This window comes from Lepisosteus platostomus, chromosome 13 (assembly GCF_059453375.1).
Source record: "Lepisosteus platostomus isolate fLepPlt1 chromosome 13, fLepPlt1.hap1, whole genome shotgun sequence".
Classification (NCBI taxonomy): Eukaryota; Metazoa; Chordata; class Actinopteri; order Semionotiformes; family Lepisosteidae; genus Lepisosteus; species Lepisosteus platostomus.
This window is the reverse complement of record NC_142623.1, coordinates 36,924,949-36,946,761: the sequence shown is the minus strand read 5'-3', so window position 1 is coordinate 36,946,761 and position 21,813 is coordinate 36,924,949. Positions and strand designations below refer to the sequence as shown.

The 21,813-nt window shown below is 39.0% G+C and overlaps 2 protein-coding genes across 2 annotated transcripts; one reads left to right on the top strand and one right to left on the bottom strand.

Annotated features, from left to right (window-relative positions):
* Window positions 1-2,273: 2,273 nt before the first annotated feature.
* mrnip (MRN complex interacting protein) lies at window positions 2,274-6,731 on the top strand. The gene is made up of 7 exons (XM_088604526.1): window positions 2,274-2,450; window positions 2,692-2,751; window positions 3,146-3,243; window positions 3,912-3,978; window positions 4,486-4,640; window positions 5,270-5,369; window positions 5,708-6,731. The coding sequence occupies exons 1-7, from the start codon at window positions 2,391-2,393 to the stop codon at window positions 6,395-6,397; spliced, it is 1,230 nt and encodes a 409-aa protein (XP_088460652.1). The 5' UTR covers window positions 2,274-2,390; the 3' UTR covers window positions 6,398-6,731.
* Window positions 6,732-6,822: 91 nt separating this feature from the next.
* sqstm1 (sequestosome 1) lies at window positions 6,823-12,503 on the bottom strand. Its single transcript, XM_088604525.1, has 8 exons — window positions 12,065-12,503; window positions 10,786-10,881; window positions 10,115-10,395; window positions 9,427-9,574; window positions 8,731-8,811; window positions 8,383-8,582; window positions 7,996-8,182; window positions 6,823-7,702 (listed from the first exon to the last, which is right to left on the bottom strand). Exons 1-8 carry the CDS (start codon window positions 12,231-12,233, stop codon window positions 7,539-7,541), a joined length of 1,326 nt encoding a protein of 441 aa, XP_088460651.1. The 5' UTR covers window positions 12,234-12,503; the 3' UTR covers window positions 6,823-7,538.
* Between the last annotated feature and the right edge of the window lie 9,310 nt (window positions 12,504-21,813).

The window sequence follows — 21,813 nt, the reverse complement described above, 5'->3', positions numbered from 1 at the left end:
GTCAGCATGCGTAGGCTGCAAAGGAACAAGTAATAGGTTTATTCCATGCTGAAAAGAAAAGAAAGAAAACACAACGTTTGGCCGTGGAGCCTTCTTCAAGTGTGAGACCTGATTATTCATATATTCTATATTCCTCCTTATGATTTGGTGTTAACACAAATGATATAAGTAGCTTGAAGGCATTTACATTTCGGGAACAGGTTGCATGTGTTTGGGGGGAAAAAAATGTAGTTCTGACATCAAATAGAGCCAACTACCCAATAAGGAAGTAGATGTTCTAGCTAGGTAACCAACTCACTTTCAATCTCTGCACCAGAGACCCTTCCAAATCTAGATGCCCAACCCAGCACCACTACAACTGTATAACAACAGACAGCTGTGCCAACCACAGTGTCAGGTCCCTTCACTGTCAAGGCAATGGTTATCATCACTGGTGTTAAAAATGACCCAGGACTGCAGCTTGACCAGGCCAAATCAGTACTGAAGGGAGAGGAAAGTATCTTGGGGGGAAAATGCAACAGAAGTGCAGCCTATAGAGAATGAGGGAAATTGCAAGTGTAAAAAAGAATATGCTTTGCTTATGATTCTGCTGTTTTAAGGTGAGTTTGATGTATAAACACAAGGAAGGTTACAGATGGGAAGAGGCTACTCTATAAGGTCTATCTAGCTCAGTATGTTGCTAGTATCTATGGAAGTGATCTAAAGATACAGATCTCTTGACAGAAGTCAGGATATCCGCTTTAACAACATGATTGGCCTACCTCGTTCCATGTTCCCACAAGTACAGTATTTATGTGCAAGAAAGCTTCCTGTTCTTCTTTTCAAATGAACTTGCCCGAATCACAACTGATTCTGAAAAGGTTCATTGGATTCTCAGAGACTTTGAGGATTTTGAATATACTGTGTGAATCACGCCTCCTAATAGTTATTTTTTCAGAACTAAAAAGATTAGTTGTTTTAGGCTGCTGGAGTAAGACATTCTTTTAAGCCCAAGAATCTATCTAGTTGCTCTTCTCTAAGAATGCTTTTTTTTTTACAAACTTTAAAGATCTTTTACAAACCAGACTTTTTAAAACTATATTCTAAATTAGGTCTTTATAGTACATTTACATTTTTAACAATCTTTTATAAATTATCCACTTTTAACTATGTATCTCATCAATGTTTTTCCCCCCACATTATTTAGAAGATGTAAAGCATATGTTAAAGTTTCTTTTTACTAAAAACAACTTGGAACTCTTTAAGTCCATATCTTTTCTCACCTGAGGTCGCGACGTTTTTTATTTCACAATTAACATACCATACATTATTAAAACCATTATAGGAAAGGTCGCAAGGTTCTTTTGGCTGTCAAAAAATATTGCCTGATTTTGAAAAGATGGGCAGCTGAGTGTGCTATAAGCATACTTATTCAGCTGAGTCTGTTTTCTCTCGCCCGCAGTTCCTAATGGCTGACCAGCGTGAGTGCAGTCCAACCATGCGCCCTTCAGCTCACTGGTAGGGGTTGCCGCAAGATTTCACGGCTTTTCTAACCCGGTTGAAATACAGTAATGTAGTCTCAGCAGGGCCAGCAGGTGGCAGTAACATTCCTGCTCTTCATATTGCGCAGATTGGAAAACAGACCGTCACCCAAACGCTGATTTGATTTTCGACTACAGTACAGTGCTGTAGAAAAAATAGAATCAACAGACCAGCTTCGTTGTAGTAAATAGAAAGCCGAGAATGACAAAAACAGTGAAATTACATAAAAAAGATTTCATTCTTGCAGGATCGAATTCGATCTACCTGGCTGTTTTTTTTACAATGTTTTATCGAAACATTGCATTGTACAAAGGAGAAAAGGTATCCACAAAGAACAAGCGAACAGAAGAAAAATATAAAACAATATGTTGACAAAGGGAGTAACAGATCTTAACACTTAGCTTGTTTACATCCATCAATTGTGTTTTGCCTTGCCAATTTTCAAGTTTTAATGGAGTTTAGTTAATATTTCCACCTTTTAAGCATTAAAGTAGGGTGTAACGTTTAACCATTTTGTTTAGTGAATTTGGTACAGTATCTAGCCAGTATTACTAACAGATTAATTATAAGTAAGTGTTCTATTTCCACATTATACTTGGCAAAATTTGACTAAATATCAAACTCCTTTAATCTAACATGCACATTTAAACACTTAAAGAGAAAGTCTTGCAAGTCTACATAACTGTGTATAAACAGGTGACAACGTGATAAATCAGCCAATCCTCGCTGGGGTGACGTAGAAGGAAGTGACGTTTTTCAAATTAGCTTGCCGGGAAAAGAAGGCGTAGTGTTTTTCTTCCTATTGTACGTTGGAGCTAGTTTTTTTTTACTGTAAGTGTAACAATGTGTATTGTGGAGTAAGCAAAGTCATGGTGCAGGAATTTCAGGTCCTGAGATGTTTCTCATGCAAAACCTTCCAAGTCCAACAGGTAAATTTAATTTTGATAACAGTAATGACCTGTAACCGGTTTTCGATCAGTATGCAATAGAAACTAGCTGTTGTTCGGAGATTTCTTCTAAAAGGGTTTTTTTTTTGTCTCACGATGATTTCTGTCGTAGTATTATAATTATAAGCAACTATATGTATATTGTGTATAAGACAGGCACAATTGTCCTATACAATTCATTATGCCCTATATTGATTTTCTGCGGTTTTGTTGTTTGCTTAAGGTGAAAAAGAGCAATAAGTGGAACTGCAAAATGTGTGGAGAAAAACAGTCCCTAATGAAGGTATGGGAACTGTCAACTGTATGACACCAAGTGACAGGCAACATTAACTTAATACTCTACAATTCTCTAATGTAAATAGACACAGTTGACCTTGCATATTTCTGTCAGAACTGGGTTACTTGTTTTCTTGGACAGCAAAAGTACACAAGCACATACAGTACTCTTGAAACACCTTAGAACACCTTTGCAAAATGTTGTATTTACTTCCTAGTTTGGCATTCCAAAGCAGTCCTTGAAAAAGCCTTCCAATCACACGATAACCTGGACAACTCTTAAACATTTAGATTTAGAAATGTTTATTTTGTACCATATTCCTAAGCAGACTACAGAAAACACCAATAAGTAACGCTCCTCAGAAGAGTTTACTATGTAATTCACTGTTGTTTGTTTACAGATATATGGACAGGGCTCTGGTGCTGACTGCAGGCGCCATGTTCAAAAACTCAATGCAATGCGTGGAGAAATAATACAAGCAGAAGAAGATCATGCATGGTATGCCTGTTTGAATGATTTTTACATTCCACAGTTTTGCCCACAGATGTTTATGGAGAAAATTCTTTACCTCCTGGATTTTGCTTAAGAAACTCGACATTCGTACTGAATTCTGTATTGTACTGTATACCTGAGTGGGGGGATTACATGCGAGGAACTGAGAATTGCATCAAATATACTACTAATTATATCCATCTTAAAATGTTTGAGGAAAAGATCATCCAAAAAAATGTAATTCCTTTTTAAAAGAAATGGATGTTTTAATTGTTCAAATGTTACACAGTTTCTAAATGCTTAAAAATGCATAAAGATTTCATTTTCTAACAGTGAAATTGGTTTAAATTAACAGATACTCCTTGTCAAGTCGGTGACCTGATATAAAGGGGACTGTGAAGATTCTACTGGAAAATTATTGCATTTTTTAGCAGAATTAATAATAATGGTAGTACAGTATTTTGAAGGTTATCCCATTATCATTTATCTTTTAATTTATCACATTTTCATGGTTGACAAATGCAATGAGTTGTAATTTAATTAATTAGCCCATAATATACATTGATGTTTACCCAAAGCTAGCATATAGCAGTGACTTGTAGTTTTGTGAATACTTCATGTGTTCATAAAAATATAAATCTTTGTATTTATTGTGTATTGTGTTTATTCAACAGTGAGCAAGCTAGGTTTTCAGAAGACATTCAGTCACAAGATGAAAATTTGAGCATTGCAGTTGAACCGGTACGACTACATTTTTTATCCTTCACACACAATCACCAGAATTGAAAAGAAGGATATATTGCAGGTTTTTAGTTGTCTAAAAATGTCTTAGATTAACAACATCAAACAAATAAAACAACTGACTAAGAATATGGCTTATATAATATGGCATATAAACTATATGACTGAATTAAATGTTAATTATAAGTAAACAAGTTCAGGATAATTGCTAATCTATATTAGATCTATAGAAGTGCACCTCATAGTTTCAAGGATAACTAACATAACTTCAAGGACTGTCCCATGAGCTCCTTAGAGTATTTAAAACTTGTTACAGATATATTATCTTTAACAATGTTAAGTATAGATGACAGATGTCCAAATGGTTTCTTAATTGATTAGATTTGCCTTTCTGTAGACGAAGGGATCTTTGGATGCTGCATTAAAACTTATCTTTAATTGTAACTACACAGCCAAATATATGTACTGTATAATTTACCTTTAGATTTGGGATTTGTATTCCCATAGAATGTGGAAGCAGAAAAAAAAGCCAGTTGCTGGAGCAACTATCTGCAGGATAGTACTGAGGAGTCGAGAGAAGAGACAACAAGGAGTGAAGAGGATAATCTGTACACTGACAGTAGCTGCTTTAATGTACAGAATGTCATCAATAAGACTTCAAGGTATTGTAGTTGGATTTCTTACTGTAACATGAGTAACAGTAAAGTCTAGTGCCTTTGAGAATATAACTTTTGGGGAAAAAGCTAGTATTAAATAATTATTCTGTGTTAATATATGGTTCTAAAAGGAAGGCTATGTGTTATACACCTTCAGTACTTTGATCACCTAATTATTGTTCTTTCTCCATGTTAACTTAGGGCAAACCTCTTGCACATGAACCTTAAACAGATGTCAATCATATCCATCTATTGCAGAGACTGATATATGCAGTTACCCTTTGTTTTAGGGTATCAGTCTATAAAAAGCACAAAGTAAGATATTTCATGGGCCAGAAAGACACTATCAAGATTATATATTTATAGTTTTATTTGTCTCCCAGCAGTCTCTTATAAAATCACAAAGATCAGCTTTTCTTCCTTGTGGCTGTTACCACTATTAGAACACTTATTGTAAGATCAGAGAGTAATACATAACATAACAAATATGTTGCAGTGAGGTTTATTCTGTCACACCCAGTTTGAGTTGGCCAGTTGTACTCTCTCAATGTTGTTTCCATCATCCAGTATAACTACACATTTAGAATAATCTTATCAGCATTTGTTGACCATTAACCATTACTTGGTAATAACAGGAAACGTAAGAAGAGCTGGGATTCTGCCAATACACCAACTGAGGAATTTACAAATCATGTCTCCTATGAAGGCGTCTGGAAAAAATGCAGTGATCAAGAGGTAAATAAAGATGATACACACCCAACTCTATAGAAAACTGTGCATGGAGATGTGCAATTATAAAAGCGTTGAGTTAGTGTCAGATATTAACATTGGTACACTACATCCTAATTGTAAATATGACGAACAAGTACTCCGTAACCCTAGAAGAGATATTGTTAAAAAAACTAAAAATGACCATTAATAAGTTAGCAAATTACCTTGCTTGCTATGGTGGGAGCCAGTAATTATTTTAGCAGCTGCATGAATAGTGTTTTGTTTTAACTTCCCTCCCATTAGAGATGATATATACATATATTATGAGCATTAATAGGTTATTGTGTGTCCTGTGATAACAGAAGAATGAGAAGCCAATGATGGATGAGAGAAGAAGTTTGACTTTAATAAATAGAAATTCAAAACTCCTGGAATCATCAACAACAGGTTCTCCTGGTGCCTCAGCTGCCAAGAGAGTCCCTACAGCAATTAAGGCTTCATCTAACCCTGGATACAACGCAAAGCACTCTGAGCTCAAGGCTTTGAAATGGGATAAGTACCTTTCTTTTCCTTCAGAAGATAAAAAGGAGAAAAGAGACTTTCAGGGGCAGAGAGAAAGGAAAATTACCGTTACCACAGATGCGAGGCTGGAAGGTGATATATTTTCTATTGTTAAATCCATTGCTGATGACAGTTATGAAGACAGGAGATGTTACAAAGTCCAAGAAGTTCATTGTGAAAATAAGACACATCAAATATCTACAGTACAGAATCAATGTTTCTTTCCTGAAACTGTGCCTGAGACTGTAACTTCATCCATCATGTACCAGAATGCCACAGAGATTCGTACTCTGTCAGCAAAAACAGGCGATTGGCACAGCAACTTTGAATTAAATTTAGAAAGCTCCGATTGTACTAGTGAATCCCAACTTTGCCAAGATCCATTATTTCCATCCTCTACTATTAATGGTAAGATAAATCCAGCTCGAAAACAATATTCTTCCATTTCGTCTCTCTTCCAGACAGATGAGGACTTTGATGATTTTTTGTAGCCTTCAGTCAAGCCTCTGTGGTAATTTCAAATGATATTCAAAGTTTTTTTTCCCCTTCTTACTGTACACTATTCTCCTAACTGGATGTACATAGATTAAACGATTACTTGCTTGGATTGTGGAATTAGGTCTTAGAAGGCAAATATCTCAAATGTGTAAATGTGGATTAATTTGTTTAATAACTTGGAATAACAGTTCTGTTGTTAACCATTTTTACTTATGACCTTTAGTGCATATTCAGGTAACAATCACAGAAGCTTCATTACTTATTTTAAACTGCTGTTGCAGAATGTATGATTAATTAAATGTATATTAAAATACATGTGTAAAAATAGTCCTCGGTGCGTTCATGTCCACGATAGAACGGAGTGAAATTACAAAGCATTTCGTAAAAAATATTTTCATTTAAAAAAAATGCACAGACATTTTGCTGCATAAGCAATTTATTTTGCTGAAAGCTAGGACAGATATAAATTTAAGACTGTTAAACAATCAAGCTGTAATAAATCAGAACCTCCATCTCATTTTGTCACAATTCAGCAAATACTTCATGAACATCACTGGCAATAATATTTCACATCTCTGAAACCAGAACCTAAACTATTATAGTAAGATGATTTCAGTTGGCTACACAGTCATAAATTAGGATAACATGTTGTACAAGCAATTCTTGTTTTTAACTAAATGTTACGTTATCTGTACTTTTAGATAGAAGGTAGAGGGAAGTTAAAAAATGTAGGGTGATTGGGCCATAAACAAAAAATAAAAACGTTCTTTGCATATATTGCTACCAGTTCTTTCAGAAAGTTGGGACATTTAAAATAAAATCAAATTTGGAAATCAGCTGGGTTACTTAAGATGACAGAATCCCACTGATGCTAAAATGGTCTGGTATTTCCTGCCAAAGTCAGAAAAGTGTCAGAATAAAAGTCATTACTACATCTCTCCCAAAACGGCGGGTAGGCTGTTTAGCACTCTGGGATATTTTCCTAGTAGTTACATTTTTAAAACTTCCGCCCTACTGTACGTGCAAGAAGTGATCTGGAGACTTTGTATTATTGTCAGTGATGCCTGCTGAAGTTTAACAGGAAAGCGAAAGGTAGGAACTGCCATTGCTCTGCTGGGGTTGCATGTTGAAAGTCTACTTCTTTGGTGGTGCGGAAGGCTTGGAGAAATGGATGGCATCCATTGCCGCACCAATGTCAAAGTTCTTGGTGTGAAGGAGACGAGTGAGCCATCCACCTTCATCTGTGAAACCCATGGACAGCATCTGAGCCAGGGACTCCACCAAGCGCGGGTCTGCATCTGCACAAGAAACAAGACCGTCTTAACTCTTGGCTGCAGTTGAGGATTCCCCAACAGTTGTACATGAAAACAAAGATCTGGCTTGAAGAGGTTTTTTGTAAGTGCTCCAATATGGAACTAAAAGAATGATTAATAAATTTAAAAATATAGATATTATGGATCCAATTATTTCTTTATATCCAAGTGCAGTTAATACTAGTGAGCTCAAGCAAGCATGTTTTTAGCTTTTGTAGTAAATACGTCCAGAATTAAAGTTGGAGGATACATACACATGACCAACTCCAGCTATTTACCTTGGGGAAGATGTGGGTACAAGGCTGCCTCTCTCAGACCAGTAGGACCTTGTGCAGAAGCACTAAGGGGACTGGGCCCCTCAAATCCCTCCTCCAGCCTGAAGGACTGCAGCTCCCCTGTTGAGGGGTCCACTTCTTTTGGGGAGAGATGGGTCCACTCCTCATCACTGTTTGTTTCTTTTTGCCCCTATTGGATGTGAAAATTAAATTAGTAAATTAATTACTAATCAGTAGAAGAAACTACTCGGTTATTCAAACTGCTGCAACAGAAGAAGAAAAATAGCAGGATTTTGCATGAAGTCTCATTATCGGAATCCTGACCATGATCATTACATCTGTAACAGGTTTCTGGGGTGGAGACAGACGCATATGGTATAAAACCTGTACCTTTGCCCCACTGTTGGTGGCTTGCAGGTTACTTTGCCCATCAGTTGGCTGCTCACTGTCCATTGGTTCAACACCACTCGGCTGGCTGTCCTCTCTTATTTTTCCAGCCTGGGTACTGGACATGTCTCCAGAAGCAGGCTGGGTTGGGTTCACTTTGGTCCTTGATCCTCTGTGCTCCACATCAATGTCTACATCAATGCCTGCAGAGAACATTTAGACTGGTCAAAAGAAGGATTCGACATGTCCTTTGTCGTCATGTAGTATCAGTTAAGTGGACCATAGCTATAATCATTCATAGCAGTGCCCTTTTTTAGATTTAGCACATTCCTTATACAAAAACAGATTTACCCAGTGGACTCAGCATGGCTGCCACACCCTCCCCAATGTTTTTCAGATAATCCACACTATCCTGGTGCACAGAAGTTTGACCTGTAAAGAAAGACCACAATGATTTAAAGCAAATCCATTTTTTAAAACCTGACAATTCAGTCTTTGGTTCTTCATTTTATAGAAAGCTGCATGGCTTAAAGACCATATGAAATCTTGCTTGGTCAAAGTTAAAGTTTGGAAATATGAAGATAAGAAGATTGAGAAGTCGAGTCTGTATTTTTGAAGTAGGCATGAGCTAAGCAAGTTTGTCAAGCCCTCTACAGCTAGAGGGCGCTCCTATTGTGTCCTGTTCCTAGTTTCCCTGTGCTTTGCTTGTCCTTCCGGTGTGTCTTTGTGTGGGGCTATATATTTCCGGGTCACCCTTTCCTCCTCACTCAGCATTGAGGGTTCGGATGTCTTGAGACCCACCTACCAATAGGTCATTTCCTCAGCAGCCTGAGGGCATAGGTTTCTACCCGACATCGTCTGACCTCCTGAGCCCGGGCTAACCCCAGTTTTGCCACTATGCATAGGGTCTCTCTTTTGCTCTTCTGGCCATTCCACAGCATGTCTTTTCCGACATCCGTGACAAAGCTACTTTGTGTTCATTAGCTTACATGAAGGCAGAAGAGTGGTAAAAAGGATGTGAGGAGCTGTAGGCTAGGGACTGCTCACCTGCTTCTTCCTGGGTGTTCTGCGGATCAGGCTGGGGTGTAGGCTGGGGCCCAGCCTGGCTGGCTTGGGGCCTGTTCTGGGCTCCACCCCACATGCAGTGGGGGAAGCCATGTCTCATCTTGCGCATCCACTTCCCGCGCGGGTACCACTAGGGGAAAAAAAAAAAAGATTAAATTACCGAACCAGGCCTAAGAGTGTACATTTTCTTTTTTACACAAATTATATTGAGGTTTTACGAAACCCTCCAAACAGTTCACAAATACAAAACAGCAATATGAGGTTATGAAGAAAAAGCAGTTCAGACAATTTTGCAGTTTAGCCATACAGGCAGATCCAGTTAGAACCAGAGTAGAAAAGTGACATTTCAGGAAGGTTCAGCATAGTTTAGAACTGTAAAAAACAACTTCTGTCACACCAAGGGGAAACATGCACATATATAATGCATATAAAGCAGTTATATCATAGTACAAAACTTAATTAAACCTTGAATTTTGCTAAAACAAGTAATGGAAATATTTGAAACTCAGAAGAGGATATGCAGCTGTGCTAGTCATCTGGACTGAATAGCCATTGTCTAAAAACAGGGATAATGTTTTTGCAAAGGAACAGCCGTCATAATGTTGATCTAGAACAAACAAGGTTTCCAAGATGGGTTCGTTTCCGATCATGGCTCAGCCAGGCGTCTTACTTCAAACATGTTTTGCAGGGGAGCCCAGATGGGGAGCATGGGGTGCTCCTTGTGCTGCCCCTTGGCCTGGCAGGACGAGCACAGGTCGTAGTCGGGGCAGACGGTGCACTTGAAGCGCGTCCCAGCCACTGGGCCCTCGCAGCCGTCGCAGGTCACGTTGGGGTGCACGGCGTTATGGGAGGGGGGAGGGGGAGGGGATTGGAAGGAGAAGGGGAAAGGGAAGGGGCGATCAGGACCCTGGAATCCATGGGGGTGAAAGTCCCGCTTGCACTCCTTCTTCTCTGCGGGGTGAAGGGGGGAAAAAACCCACTGTCATGAGCACAGGAGATTTCTGATTATCTGTCCCTAAAAATGGATACTGCAGCATGTTTCACAGAAAAAGTGTGGCACAGGATACACAGAACAGTTAAACATGTCTATTTAACAGTTAAAAGCTAGGAGTGGAGCCACCACCTTTAAATTAATTCAATAAACATTGCCTACTTCCCCAATCGTTAAATTTCACATTACCTCCAAGTGGTAAAAGTATTCGTGTTCATGGATTTTGCTCAATATTAAAAAAAAAAAACTGGCTTAGTTTTGTGACAGAGCAAACTTTTAAGTCATTGTTTAAACACATTTAGTCGGTCCCCTAAGAACTGTAAATGATTCACCCAGGGTAAACAACTTGCCTTTAATGAAGACTCGAAAAGTATCGTCCTTTATACAAGCAAGTCCCATCATCAGTTCATCATCAGAGGAGAAAGCAATCAAGTCGCCATCCTCATCTGTTGGAAAAAAAAAAAAGTGTTAGTTAGCGGGGTTTAATTTACAGACAATTAGTCATTTACTCAGGGAACAAAAAGGAGATGCTATGGAAAGTTTTACCTTAACTGCAATCAAGCTCAACTGAAGCATTCCAGTCTCTACTAATGAGGTGTTTTCGACGTCTTGGTAACATTCCCACGAGCCTTACTGCTGTACTTAGGAGTTTCAGTAATGCATTTGGATTTAATAATGCATTGTTTTCATTGGGCAATAGGGCGTTAAGAACATGATCACCAAACTGACACATCAGACATTGGTCTTGACTAGCCATGGGAGTGTTATTTAATACGGCTCGTATCAACTGCTGCTAAGGGGTATTCCTTAACATATCAAACAGAAAACCTTTGTTTTGGAAAACTTTAACGGGAGGGAAGTGATAGAATTTAGATGAAGTCATTTTGTGAACGTTCTCAATTCCATTCTTCCAGATATTAGGAAAAAAATAATAAACCGACATGAATACACGGAAGTCTACCAAAGGAAAACGTTGATAAGCAGTGGGAATTGGATAGGGCTGACAGTCCCATCTTACTGCGTCTACAGTAAACTGCAGAATACAATGAACCTATAGCTCGGCGTCATAAAGTCACAGAACGATATTTAACGTTTAGTAGCCAATGATTAACATCCGTTTTAAGTGTTAATTTTGTTTCTCTGTAGCTCATTAAGCGATAGCCCTTGCCATCACAGATATCTGTACCACATTATTCAGGTTACAGTAACTAATAACCCTTCTCTCTTCACCTGACATATTAAAAATAACGACGTTAAGGCCGCTTCCAATGTCACGCGCAACGAGACTTCGTTACACAATCCAACAATAAGTCCATAAACCACTGATAAAGGTCAACGCAACAAACTGAAACATCCGACAATCTTGTAACAAATATCCTTGCCATTTTCTGCGAGTTCTAAAAGTGAGTGCGTCACAATGACTGCACAGCACAACCCACAATGTCCAATTTGCATAACTCACTTTGCCATCAGGCTACATTATAAACAAAAGGCCCTCGTGATGTAACAAAGTAGCTTGCGTCTCCCAGCTGACCTATACAAATTCACAGCTTCACTTAGTAGCAAGTTTAATCGTGACATCTCATCAAACAGGTTGAAGTTCTCGTTTTTTTTCCCAAAGTTTCTTACCTTTATAGTACATCTGGAAAGTGGCATTCCTGAGGCTTTGGAAAACCTCGGCCACTTTTCGAGTTAAGTACTCAAAGCTGCTGGACACTTCTTGGTCGACGGCGAACCTGCGGATCTCCTTGTGGATATCCTCCTTCCCAAGGAGATAGGCTTTCACTGTCATCGACATGGTTACCTCTTCGATCTTCACCTGACCAGATCCGACGAGAACCCGTGAAACCTTATTGCGCACTTGAATAAACCAGCTACTGTACTTCTGCAGCTTTCTAGTCTGCTGTGTTGTAGTTCCGCCTCCTTGCTAGTATTTATACTGTACCCCAGCCAATCAGCATTTCTTCAGAGGTTGAGCATCCTAAAAAATTAAAAGGGTGTTGCTATGAGAATAGGGGGAAACCAGCTGTCTGGTAAAAAAACGCACTTTTTTTCTTCGCGTTTACTAACAAGCCAGTCTTTAGCAAAGTAAACAGAATGGAGCCCTATTCAAAGTGGGTTGTTGAAGGTCGAAGAATGACAAAGCACTTTTTTACAGTGACATCCCAGCGCGGGAAAACAGAATGGAAATATCAGCTTCTGTAAAACAGCAAATATTCAGTATAAAAAAGGAACTGTAATACGAGAAAGAAATGATCCTACTACTGAGGTACATGAAATACATGAAAATACATGCTAGAATACGAGTTAAAAGCAAGACATGAGTGAATTATCCATTACATTAGTTATGTATCATCTAGTGGTTCTAAAAACTAAACTCAAGATTTTCGCGGGAACACAGAAAAGACTGGAAATATTTATTTCAGGGAGCAAAATTCAGAGCCAGTAATGTTTTTAATTTATAAATGGAAATACTTTTTTAGAATTGTATCAATTTCAGTATTAGAAACAACACTGGTTTGTACAGAAGTCAGTATAAAGCGGGCATCCCTGACGAAACCTATTTTCCTTCCACCTACATAAATGTTTTAGAAAGCCTGTTCAACCTCACTTGAAGGTACCTCGTTATCTTAAGAAATGTGACTTTAAAGTAAATCATAACCAGTCATTTTCACTATGAGAGAGACTAGGGGGACCGTCTTCACATTATCTAATAACCTCTGTTTATCAGGCAAGATGGCAATCTGCAAGTCAGCATGAAGTAAGAGATCCACCTCAATGTCTTTCCTGCGCGTTGGCGAGGTACAGAACCTGCCACCCTCTCATGTTGAAGATGAGTCACTGGAAATTGGCACAAACTTGTGTTTTGGAACATTTTTGTTCAACACATATTGAACAGCCTTTTTAACAGCCGTAGCTGTGTGTATGTACTCTTCTATGAGTATCGGCTGTTTGCCTGGACTATGCAGGAGCCTTATCAAGGCCTGGCAGAATCGACAACTTTGTCTCACTGCGAGTTTCAAACTCAAGTACTGGAGGGCGAGAGAGAAGAAGCCGCACAGAAACCTGCCATCAGGTCCTGAGTTTGTAACCAGGTGGTGGACAACCCTGGCCCTAGTAATTAACTCTGTAGGTTTTTGAAGACGTGCAACACGTTTACGGTCGGATCAGTTTAACACGTTGCGTCAGTCAGGCTCATTCACCACATGGAACTGTTCTGTGCAGCTTTTCAAGCAACAGTTACGGCGAATGAGCAGCAAATTAATTGGTGCTGCCGAGTCAGAAATGACTGACTGTGGTCCTTGAGAGCTACTAAATGTTGGTGTTTTCTATTTCAAAAAATGAAATTACATTGTGGTGGCATGGTGGTTAGGACCACTTTTCTTACTGCTTTGGGTCTTAGGTTGGATTCCAGACAGGGGCATCTCCTCTATGGAGTATATATGCTCCTTTTCTGTTGTTGTTCTTCAGGTTGTCCATTTCTACCTTCTAAGGGCCTGTTGGCTAGGATAACTGGTGTGTGCAGTACAGTCTCACCTTGCACCTGGGATAGGCAACACAAAGATTCTGCCCCTTATAGAAATAGGCATCTGCCTGATAATGGGTGATAACGGCTGAACACCTCACCTGCTACAGTAGTGAAAATTAACTTAATCCAACGTACTGGTTCAGAATTTGAGGATTTAAGATTGACCCATAAAACCTGATGGATTGTGCTTCGGGAAGCCAGTTCTGGTTTATAATTTCCAACCTGCAGTTGGGTTTAGTTTTCTTTTTTATTTGCTTACGGATCTTCCTTAAATTGAGAAAAATAAAGTCCTGTGTAGAGAAACAAACAAGAGGTTGCATCAGGTAGCATAAAAGCATGTGATGCTGATAAGCTTATAAATCGGTTAACAAAGCTATACTATAAAACGCTGCATCACCATGAGAGCCTAGGCCTTGATTTGCCCCTTTACCTGAAAATGACGAAAGAGAGTGAAAGTTGCTATGAATTATTGTATGTCGCAATACCCCCCTTCGCCCCCCCTCTCATCCCCTCCTGAAGGAGTAACGTCACCTGACTATGACTCATCCGAATCATATGATTCTATTGCTATTCTCTTGTATCGCGTTTCCACCAGGACCTCCTATGAATCACTAAAGAAAAGATCACGAAAGTTCCAGAAGTTCAAGCCAAACGACTTGTCATTGTCTCCTCTTTACTCCTATAAAGCAACGCAGTGTAAATTCAGGGCAGAGGTACTGTTGTCAAATGAAACAATGTCTAGACGCTAATATACAGCATTACAACATAAAAGTATTAGAATATGATGGCATTTAAATACAGCTTATTTGTTGGCATCCTTTCGGATTTAAATAAAAGAATCAAGGTTCCTTACATGAGTGTATGCCATTGACGTAGTAAAATCCATTATTGATAATCACAGTAATTTAGCTGTGGTATTTACCCAAAGCAATTTACAAAAAATAATTCCAATTTGTACAAAGAAGATTCAAAATTTCATCTATACCTTCAGAAGTACAATATAGTGATGTAATAAAGGTAAAATTAAAACAGAGGACTACAAAATACAGGTACAATATAAGACACAGACTGAGTGACACAGGAGCACATTGTTTTCAGCCCTGGAACGGAGAGAACTATCCCTGTGTCTGCTTCTTTCTGAGCTCTTTCTTAATCAAGTTTATTGAACTGTTTTAGCAGTTTCTGCTCTTTAATAGGATGGGGTTAGAAGTTAGCTTGAATCCTGTGCCAGATACTGAATTTTCCAGAATGCGTTTCTTTAGAGCACACTTTTTCAAATCTTTTGATGGAAAGTGACTAAAGAGTCAAGGAACCATTAAGAATTTAAGCGGAAACAGATATATTTGTTTCAGAATCACCTTTATTTGCCAGTACATTTCATGTAAAAGGAATGTACTCTGGTGTACTTGGTGCTCAAAGACATTTTCTTTCATTCTCTCAATTCATCCAGGTGGATGCTGCACATTGGTGGCGGTGGAGTGTCAGAAAAGCGCTATATAAGTGTAAGCAATTATTATTATTATTATTATGATTATTATTATTATGATTATTATTATTATTCTACATACTGTATATCAGACTGTATAAGAAGCGCTAATAAACAGCATTAAGACAGTGCACATAGAACTAGGAATTCAGGTTAAGCAAAAAGGCAGCCCTAGGAAAGAGGCTGTACACATACTGGGCGGTTCTGGTTTAAATTGACTGCTAGCAACTTACCTTTAAAAGAGACCTTAAAACCTCAGTACTGCAGACTCATTTTTCTTTTTCCACCTTAGTTATTGGTATGTTTATTGACTTCTCTTTTTAGTTTTGTCTTTTATGTGAAGCATATTGAAGTTCGCTGTAATGTAGTGTGTTATGTAAATTAAATGCATTGTTACAACAACAACAACAACAACAACAACAACAACAACAACAACAACAACAACAACAATAATAATAATTCATGCTCTAATGACCAGCTAGTGCAGTTCCTGCATCACTTCACCAACTTCCACCAGTCCCTCAAATATACAGTTCACACATCTTCCATCACTCTAGACATAAACCTATCTATTACCCATCACCGACTCTCTGCTTTGGTCTTTTACAAACCCACAGATTCACACAGCTATCTCCTGTATGGCTCATTTCACGCCTTCTTTTCCTGGCTGTGACGTCACTCTGCGACGTACAAAACAGCAAAGTCACGAATAGATCTTTCAGCTGTGATCTTTTGATCAGTTGACCACAGACTTTGCAGCCTTTACACGAATAAACTGTCTTACATTTAGGGAGGAGTTAGTTCATTGGGTTAGGTGTTTTCTTTTAATTTTTAACCATGTTCTCGAAAATGTATTGCTTGTGTACTCCATTCATTGGTGAAGAGACCCCAGTTTCCAAATTACCGCTGGTACAACACGAGAGCCCATATTCACATTTTTAGGTATTAGTTTCAAGATCGATATAATTTAACAATAAAAAACAAAATTGGAAGCACGAGCATAATAATATAATGATCATAGGCTTTACATTTCTATTCATTTTTAAGTACAAAGCAGGAGGTGTTTCCCCTACCTTAAATACACGATCAAATTGTACAAATACCATGTATTCATTACAGAAAGCAGCGGAGACAGTTATATTGCAAATACAAATGTATTTATTTCGAAGAGTACGGGACATTGTGAATCAATAAAGACGTTAAAAACCAAGCCGATGTAGTTACTTTGCAAATAAGTAAAGCATTTTAAAAATAGATTCTCATTGACAGTAAACAAGCTGATCCACCTGGCGCTGCTTCCTTGAACAGCTCTCAGACCCGTGATTGGCTAAACCCCCGAACAGCTCGGGCCGCGATTGGGTGAAGAGTGAGAATCGACACTCTGATTGGGTAAAGCGCCACCTGGAAGTACCGAGAACATGTAGATACACAGGTGATGGAGGTTCTTCTTGCTCCCAAATACTGTAGCCCTGGTTAACCGTGTGTGCTCTATGAGCACGCTGGATATACAGTAAGACATTCATTGGTTTCCAATTATTAATCAATCTAAGAGAAGTCGCACTGAGGTCAAAACTGAATAGCAGACAAAAAATGTCATGGCATTCACAGCGCGTTCACGACTCCAATAGCATGTCACGATAGGAGTGCTCGCATCACGATTACATCGCGATTCCCATCACTGTCACGGCGCCACAGTCGCGACATTAAGTCCATATATCGCAATATTACAAAACGCCCCTGCCCCCATGTTGCGACATCGAGTGCATATATCGCGATATGACAAAACACCCCGCCCCATGTCGCGACATGGAGCCCGCATATCGCGATATGGCGTACCCTGGCAAAAATGCCCCACCCCATATCGCGACATGAAAGGCTCTATATCGCGATATGACATACCCCGGAAAAAAGCCCCGCCCCCATGTCGCGACATGGAGTCCATATATCGCGATATGACAAAACACCCCCGCCCCATGTCGCGACATGGAGCCCGCATATCGCGATATGGCGTACCCTGGCAAAAATGCCCTGCCCCATGTCGCGACATGGAGTCCATATGTTGCAATAGGATACACCCTGGCAAGATATGTTGAACCCATGTCGCTACACAAGTCCATATATCGCGACACGACCTGTCTGGGTATATCATGTCCTGATATGAGACATTTGTTGCAACAGCGGTGCCAGGGTGGCATGGAAGCAAGGCGCCAGTCGTGATATACACTGCCGCAATATACATGGGGTCCCTATCATAACTTGTCGCGATGGTATCCCACAGCTATTGGCTTGGCAACAGCGTGTCACGGTAGGGAAAGAAAAGGAAAACGTGCCTTAGAAAATAAAAACCATATATCTTACAATCACGGTGATTTTACATTACAAGCACAGGTTTATGTCACAGATGGTTAACGTGTTGGCATTTGTCATGTCTTAGTATTGTAGCGCTACGGGGTTCACGTGGGTATGCGCCCTCGCCGCTGCCGCCTGACGTCACCGCGCTGGTAAGCCGGCTCTCACAGCCGATGGTGGCCGTATGCGTTACAATAGCATTAAATGCATCGCCCCAAGGGTAATATCGAGTGAGGCGCCATGAGAATAAAAACTGCGAAGGTATTAAAATATTAAGTTTATGCATTCCAAAACTTGTAATTTGTTTACAGTTGAAATTTTAGAACCTCTTCGTTCTTAACTCCTACAGTTCGAGCAGGTATCGAGCTGCTACAAACAAACACGTGCGTGTTCTAGAAACACTTGTATTTGGTAAGCCAGGCTGTACTCCTTAAAACCCAAGATGCCTGTAGCATTTCGTGTGTCTTGTTTGTTTCAGGACTGGTCTGGTCATCTACAGACGGCTTTCTGAAAAACGTATATGCATTTGTTAACCAAAAACCTAGCGCTAGATAGCTCTAAGAGCGTCTGACGACAACGACAGCCAATTAGGCTACGGCTACGCATGCACCGCCCCACTATATTTACATACTTTTCTTTTTGGTCACAAAAGATACAGCGAGCCAATAGCAAATCACATACGATGAAAAAATAAAAAAAATGTACCCTTAAAAAGCAAATCATCTAATGCAAACAAGGGGGAAAAAAATCTTAAATTACTTTGTACTGATTGGATAGGCCTAGGATCAAGCCAATAGGTATTTATGGGAAAGCCCTGTTCCTTTGTTACGTTCTGCTATCGCTGCTTCTCCGCATGAATATGTATCACTCATTGTATTCTTAAAGTTCTTAAAATGTAGTCAGTAATATATGAGAACACATAAGTAGGCCGTTCGACTGACACTATGTAAATCATTCGGTCATATGTATAGAGGTGTGTAAATCATCAATCCATCCATTTTTTTAACCGCTTTACCCAAATACAGTGAGTGTCGCGAGGGAGATAGCGGTTATATCGGCAAGCACGGCAGGACACCTGGCTATGTAATAATGTATTTTATCATATGTACACACGTTTTTATATAGCTGGCTTAGTAACTAAACGTTTTCTAAAGTTTTTTTTTTAAAAAAAGGAAATTATGGACCCTTCTTCAACGATATGAGTGACATTTGTTTTGCGTGCGCTTATTAGCATGTTTGAGCAAATGGACATTGAGAAAATGGAACATTTGGGCTAATGCAGAATCTTACACATAATTTCTGGTTTTACGTAAATTTAAATAATCGAATACATTTTAAAAGCTTGATAGATTATCTAATTTAATACTGAGATTGCAGAATTATATGGAAAAATCCAATTTGCGAAGGGGTATCCTGCTAACAAATGTACGCGCACAAGGCGGTGACAGTAGCTGAAATGTAGTGAGCGTTCTGGGGCATCATTCGGGTGGGGCTACACATTGGTGGTTAAGAAGAGGAGTCCCCAATACCTGTAAAGCGGAGTGTAGTGTCCAGAAAAGCGCTATATAAGTGTAACAATTATTATAACAGCGTGTGCCACTATGCTGTGAAATAATTCACAGAATTTAACTTAACTTAATCAACCACAAGGTGGCAATAAATGCCCATAAGAAACAGACGCTAGTGGTGGACAGCGCTTATGGTGACGTAAAAATACTCTTTCGACATTAAAACGTTCCGTTTAAAACGTTGCTGTAAAAACTTCACACTGTCTTTTAGGTCATATGACAGGCAATTTATGTAGACGGCGTCCAATATCTGAACAATACGAGACTCAGGCTGCAGACTGATGACACGTTAATGCAGTGAACGTTAGTTGTCTAATGGACATCATCAGATATTTATCACTTTATTTCAGCCTCAATACCTTTATAAACAAAGGTGAAAGTACTCTGGAAAAAAAAAACGCTCTTCCAGGTTATTTAATATTCTACCTTAAATCTAATATTTCACATTTGCTTACTGCCCTGTCTTTCTCACACATGAAGAAGGCTCCACGGCCGGAACGTTGTGTTTTCTTCTCTTTTCAGCATGGCATAAACCTATTGTTCCTTTGCAGCCTACGCATGTTGACGCAGCTACCCACCTGAAGTAATATTTTCCTAATACTACGTCCACCATGCCTTTCCTGAGGTTATAAACAACAACTTAACAAAACTATTTGGGTTTTTGAGTTACGTTGTTTTATGTAGGCTATTCCACAACACCGTTGGCGAGTGTGTAATATTCCTATTAGTCTTAATGAGACGTAAAACCGAGGTCCTGACTCTCTGTGGTCATTAAAAATCCCAGGGCGCTTCTCGAAAAGAGTAGGGGTGTAACCCCGGTGTCCTGGCCAAATTTCCAATTGGCCCTTACTAATCATGGCCTCCTAATAATCCCCCTCTATGAATTGGCTACATTACTCTGCTCTCCTCCCCACTGATAGCTGATGTGTGGTGAGCGTTCTGGCGCACTATGGCTGCCGTCGCATCATCCAGGTGGATGCTGCACATTGGTGGTGGTGGAGGGGAGTCCCCATTACCTGTAAAGCGCTTTGAGTGGAGTGTCCAGAAAAGCGCTATATAAGTGTAAGCAATTATTATTATTATAAAAAGTCGAGGTAAGTGAGGTTTTGTGCGAAACTGAATCGGACGAAGTGACATTATTGGTAAAGCCCTAGTAAATGTGATTATTTATGTGAAGGACTATCATTTGTTTTAGGAAATCGGTTTACTGTTTGAACAAGAATTCATTATAAATAATTTTATGCTTTTAGTATTCTAGTATTTTCATATTTAGGCTACGTACCCGGATACAAAAAAAATGTATCTTTGCAGAAAACAGTTTTAACTTTGGCCCTATTTGTTTTCAGTAACACATATTTAAGCTTCCTGTCAAAGAAATATGATGAGCAACGTGGTTTTGATACAACCAAATTGTGGGACAGACCACTTAAAGCGTCTGTTAAAAATATAAAAACCAAATATAATTAAAACATTAAAGACAACCACATATTGTCACCGAGAAAAACGTTAGGAGCCAATAGAACTGCATATCCTATTTTTAAATACCTGTAAAGAAAAAAAAACGTTCAAGTAAGGAAAAAACTGTTCGTATCAGTAGCCTACAACGATGTTAAAAAAAAAGCTCTTCACTGTTCTTTAGTGCTTAATTAACCTATGCATACGTGTTATGTATTGGTCAGAATTTGAGTGCGTAAGCGTTTATATAGGAAGATCAGGCCTGTATTTTTTCGTTTAGGGCTTTTTTCGTTTTTTCCTCATCTTTTACTTTCCTGAAGTTGTGAATCTGAGTAAGTATAAACAGGTATAAACAGGTGTACAACCCTAAATCACCACTATACATGTTTAACACAAATGCGTACAAATTATGCAACATTTAAAACAATCTAAAAGTGTTCTCCAATGCTAGAGTGCAATATAAAAAAATTGCATTCTACAGTTTTTCGACAGACTGCTTAAAAGCATAGCATTTACAAACTATTTAAAGGGTATTTTGTGAGTATAAATGTGTTAACTGGAGCTAAAAAAATATATACATTTTCTGTGCACCTCTTTTCCCAACAATGTCAGTGTTATTGCAACTGTTAATTCTCTTATTGTAAATATTGCAAATACCTAAAAACTACTGCGGACCTTTGTTTACATTTGAAACGCATGTTTTGGCGGTGTTATTTCCACGTTTAGAAAAGAAAATTACGCTTTTGACATTTGTATTAGATATACACTTGGATACATAGCATTCGCATGCGCTCAGAAAATAATTGGAATAGCATCTGTAAACCGAGTCAGTGTCGAACTGTAAAATATGAGCGCCAGATTGAAATGAGTCCTGAACTGTTGGCTAACATCTAAACGCGCGGAATATTATACATGACTCGTTCTCTTTAAGGAGCTCCTCACTCTAAACCCATGTAGCAAACCCTTCCCCCTTTTCTCTACTCCCCACCCC

What these genes read in the sequence shown, in the direction of transcription:
- sqstm1 (XM_088604525.1), bottom strand. Translation starts at nt 12,233, where the DNA reads ATGTCGATGACAGTGAAAGCCTATCTCCTTGGGAAGGAGGATATCCAC. An exon ending in TTTCCAGATGTACTATAAAG is followed by an intron (nt 10,882 to 12,064) that starts GTAAGAAACTTT and finishes TTTTTCCAACAG; the next exon opens with ATGAGGATGGCGACTTGATT. An exon ending in GTACCCACATCTTCCCCAAG is followed by an intron (nt 7,703 to 7,995) that starts GTAAATAGCTGG and finishes TTTCTTGTGCAG; the next exon opens with ATGCAGACCCGCGCTTGGTG.
- mrnip (XM_088604526.1), top strand. Translation starts at nt 2,391, where the DNA reads ATGGTGCAGGAATTTCAGGTCCTGAGATGTTTCTCATGCAAAACCTTC. An exon ending in AAAAACAGTCCCTAATGAAG is followed by an intron (nt 2,752 to 3,145) that starts GTATGGGAACTG and finishes GTTTGTTTACAG; the next exon opens with ATATATGGACAGGGCTCTGG. An exon ending in AAAAATGCAGTGATCAAGAG is followed by an intron (nt 5,370 to 5,707) that starts GTAAATAAAGAT and finishes CTGTGATAACAG; the next exon opens with AAGAATGAGAAGCCAATGAT.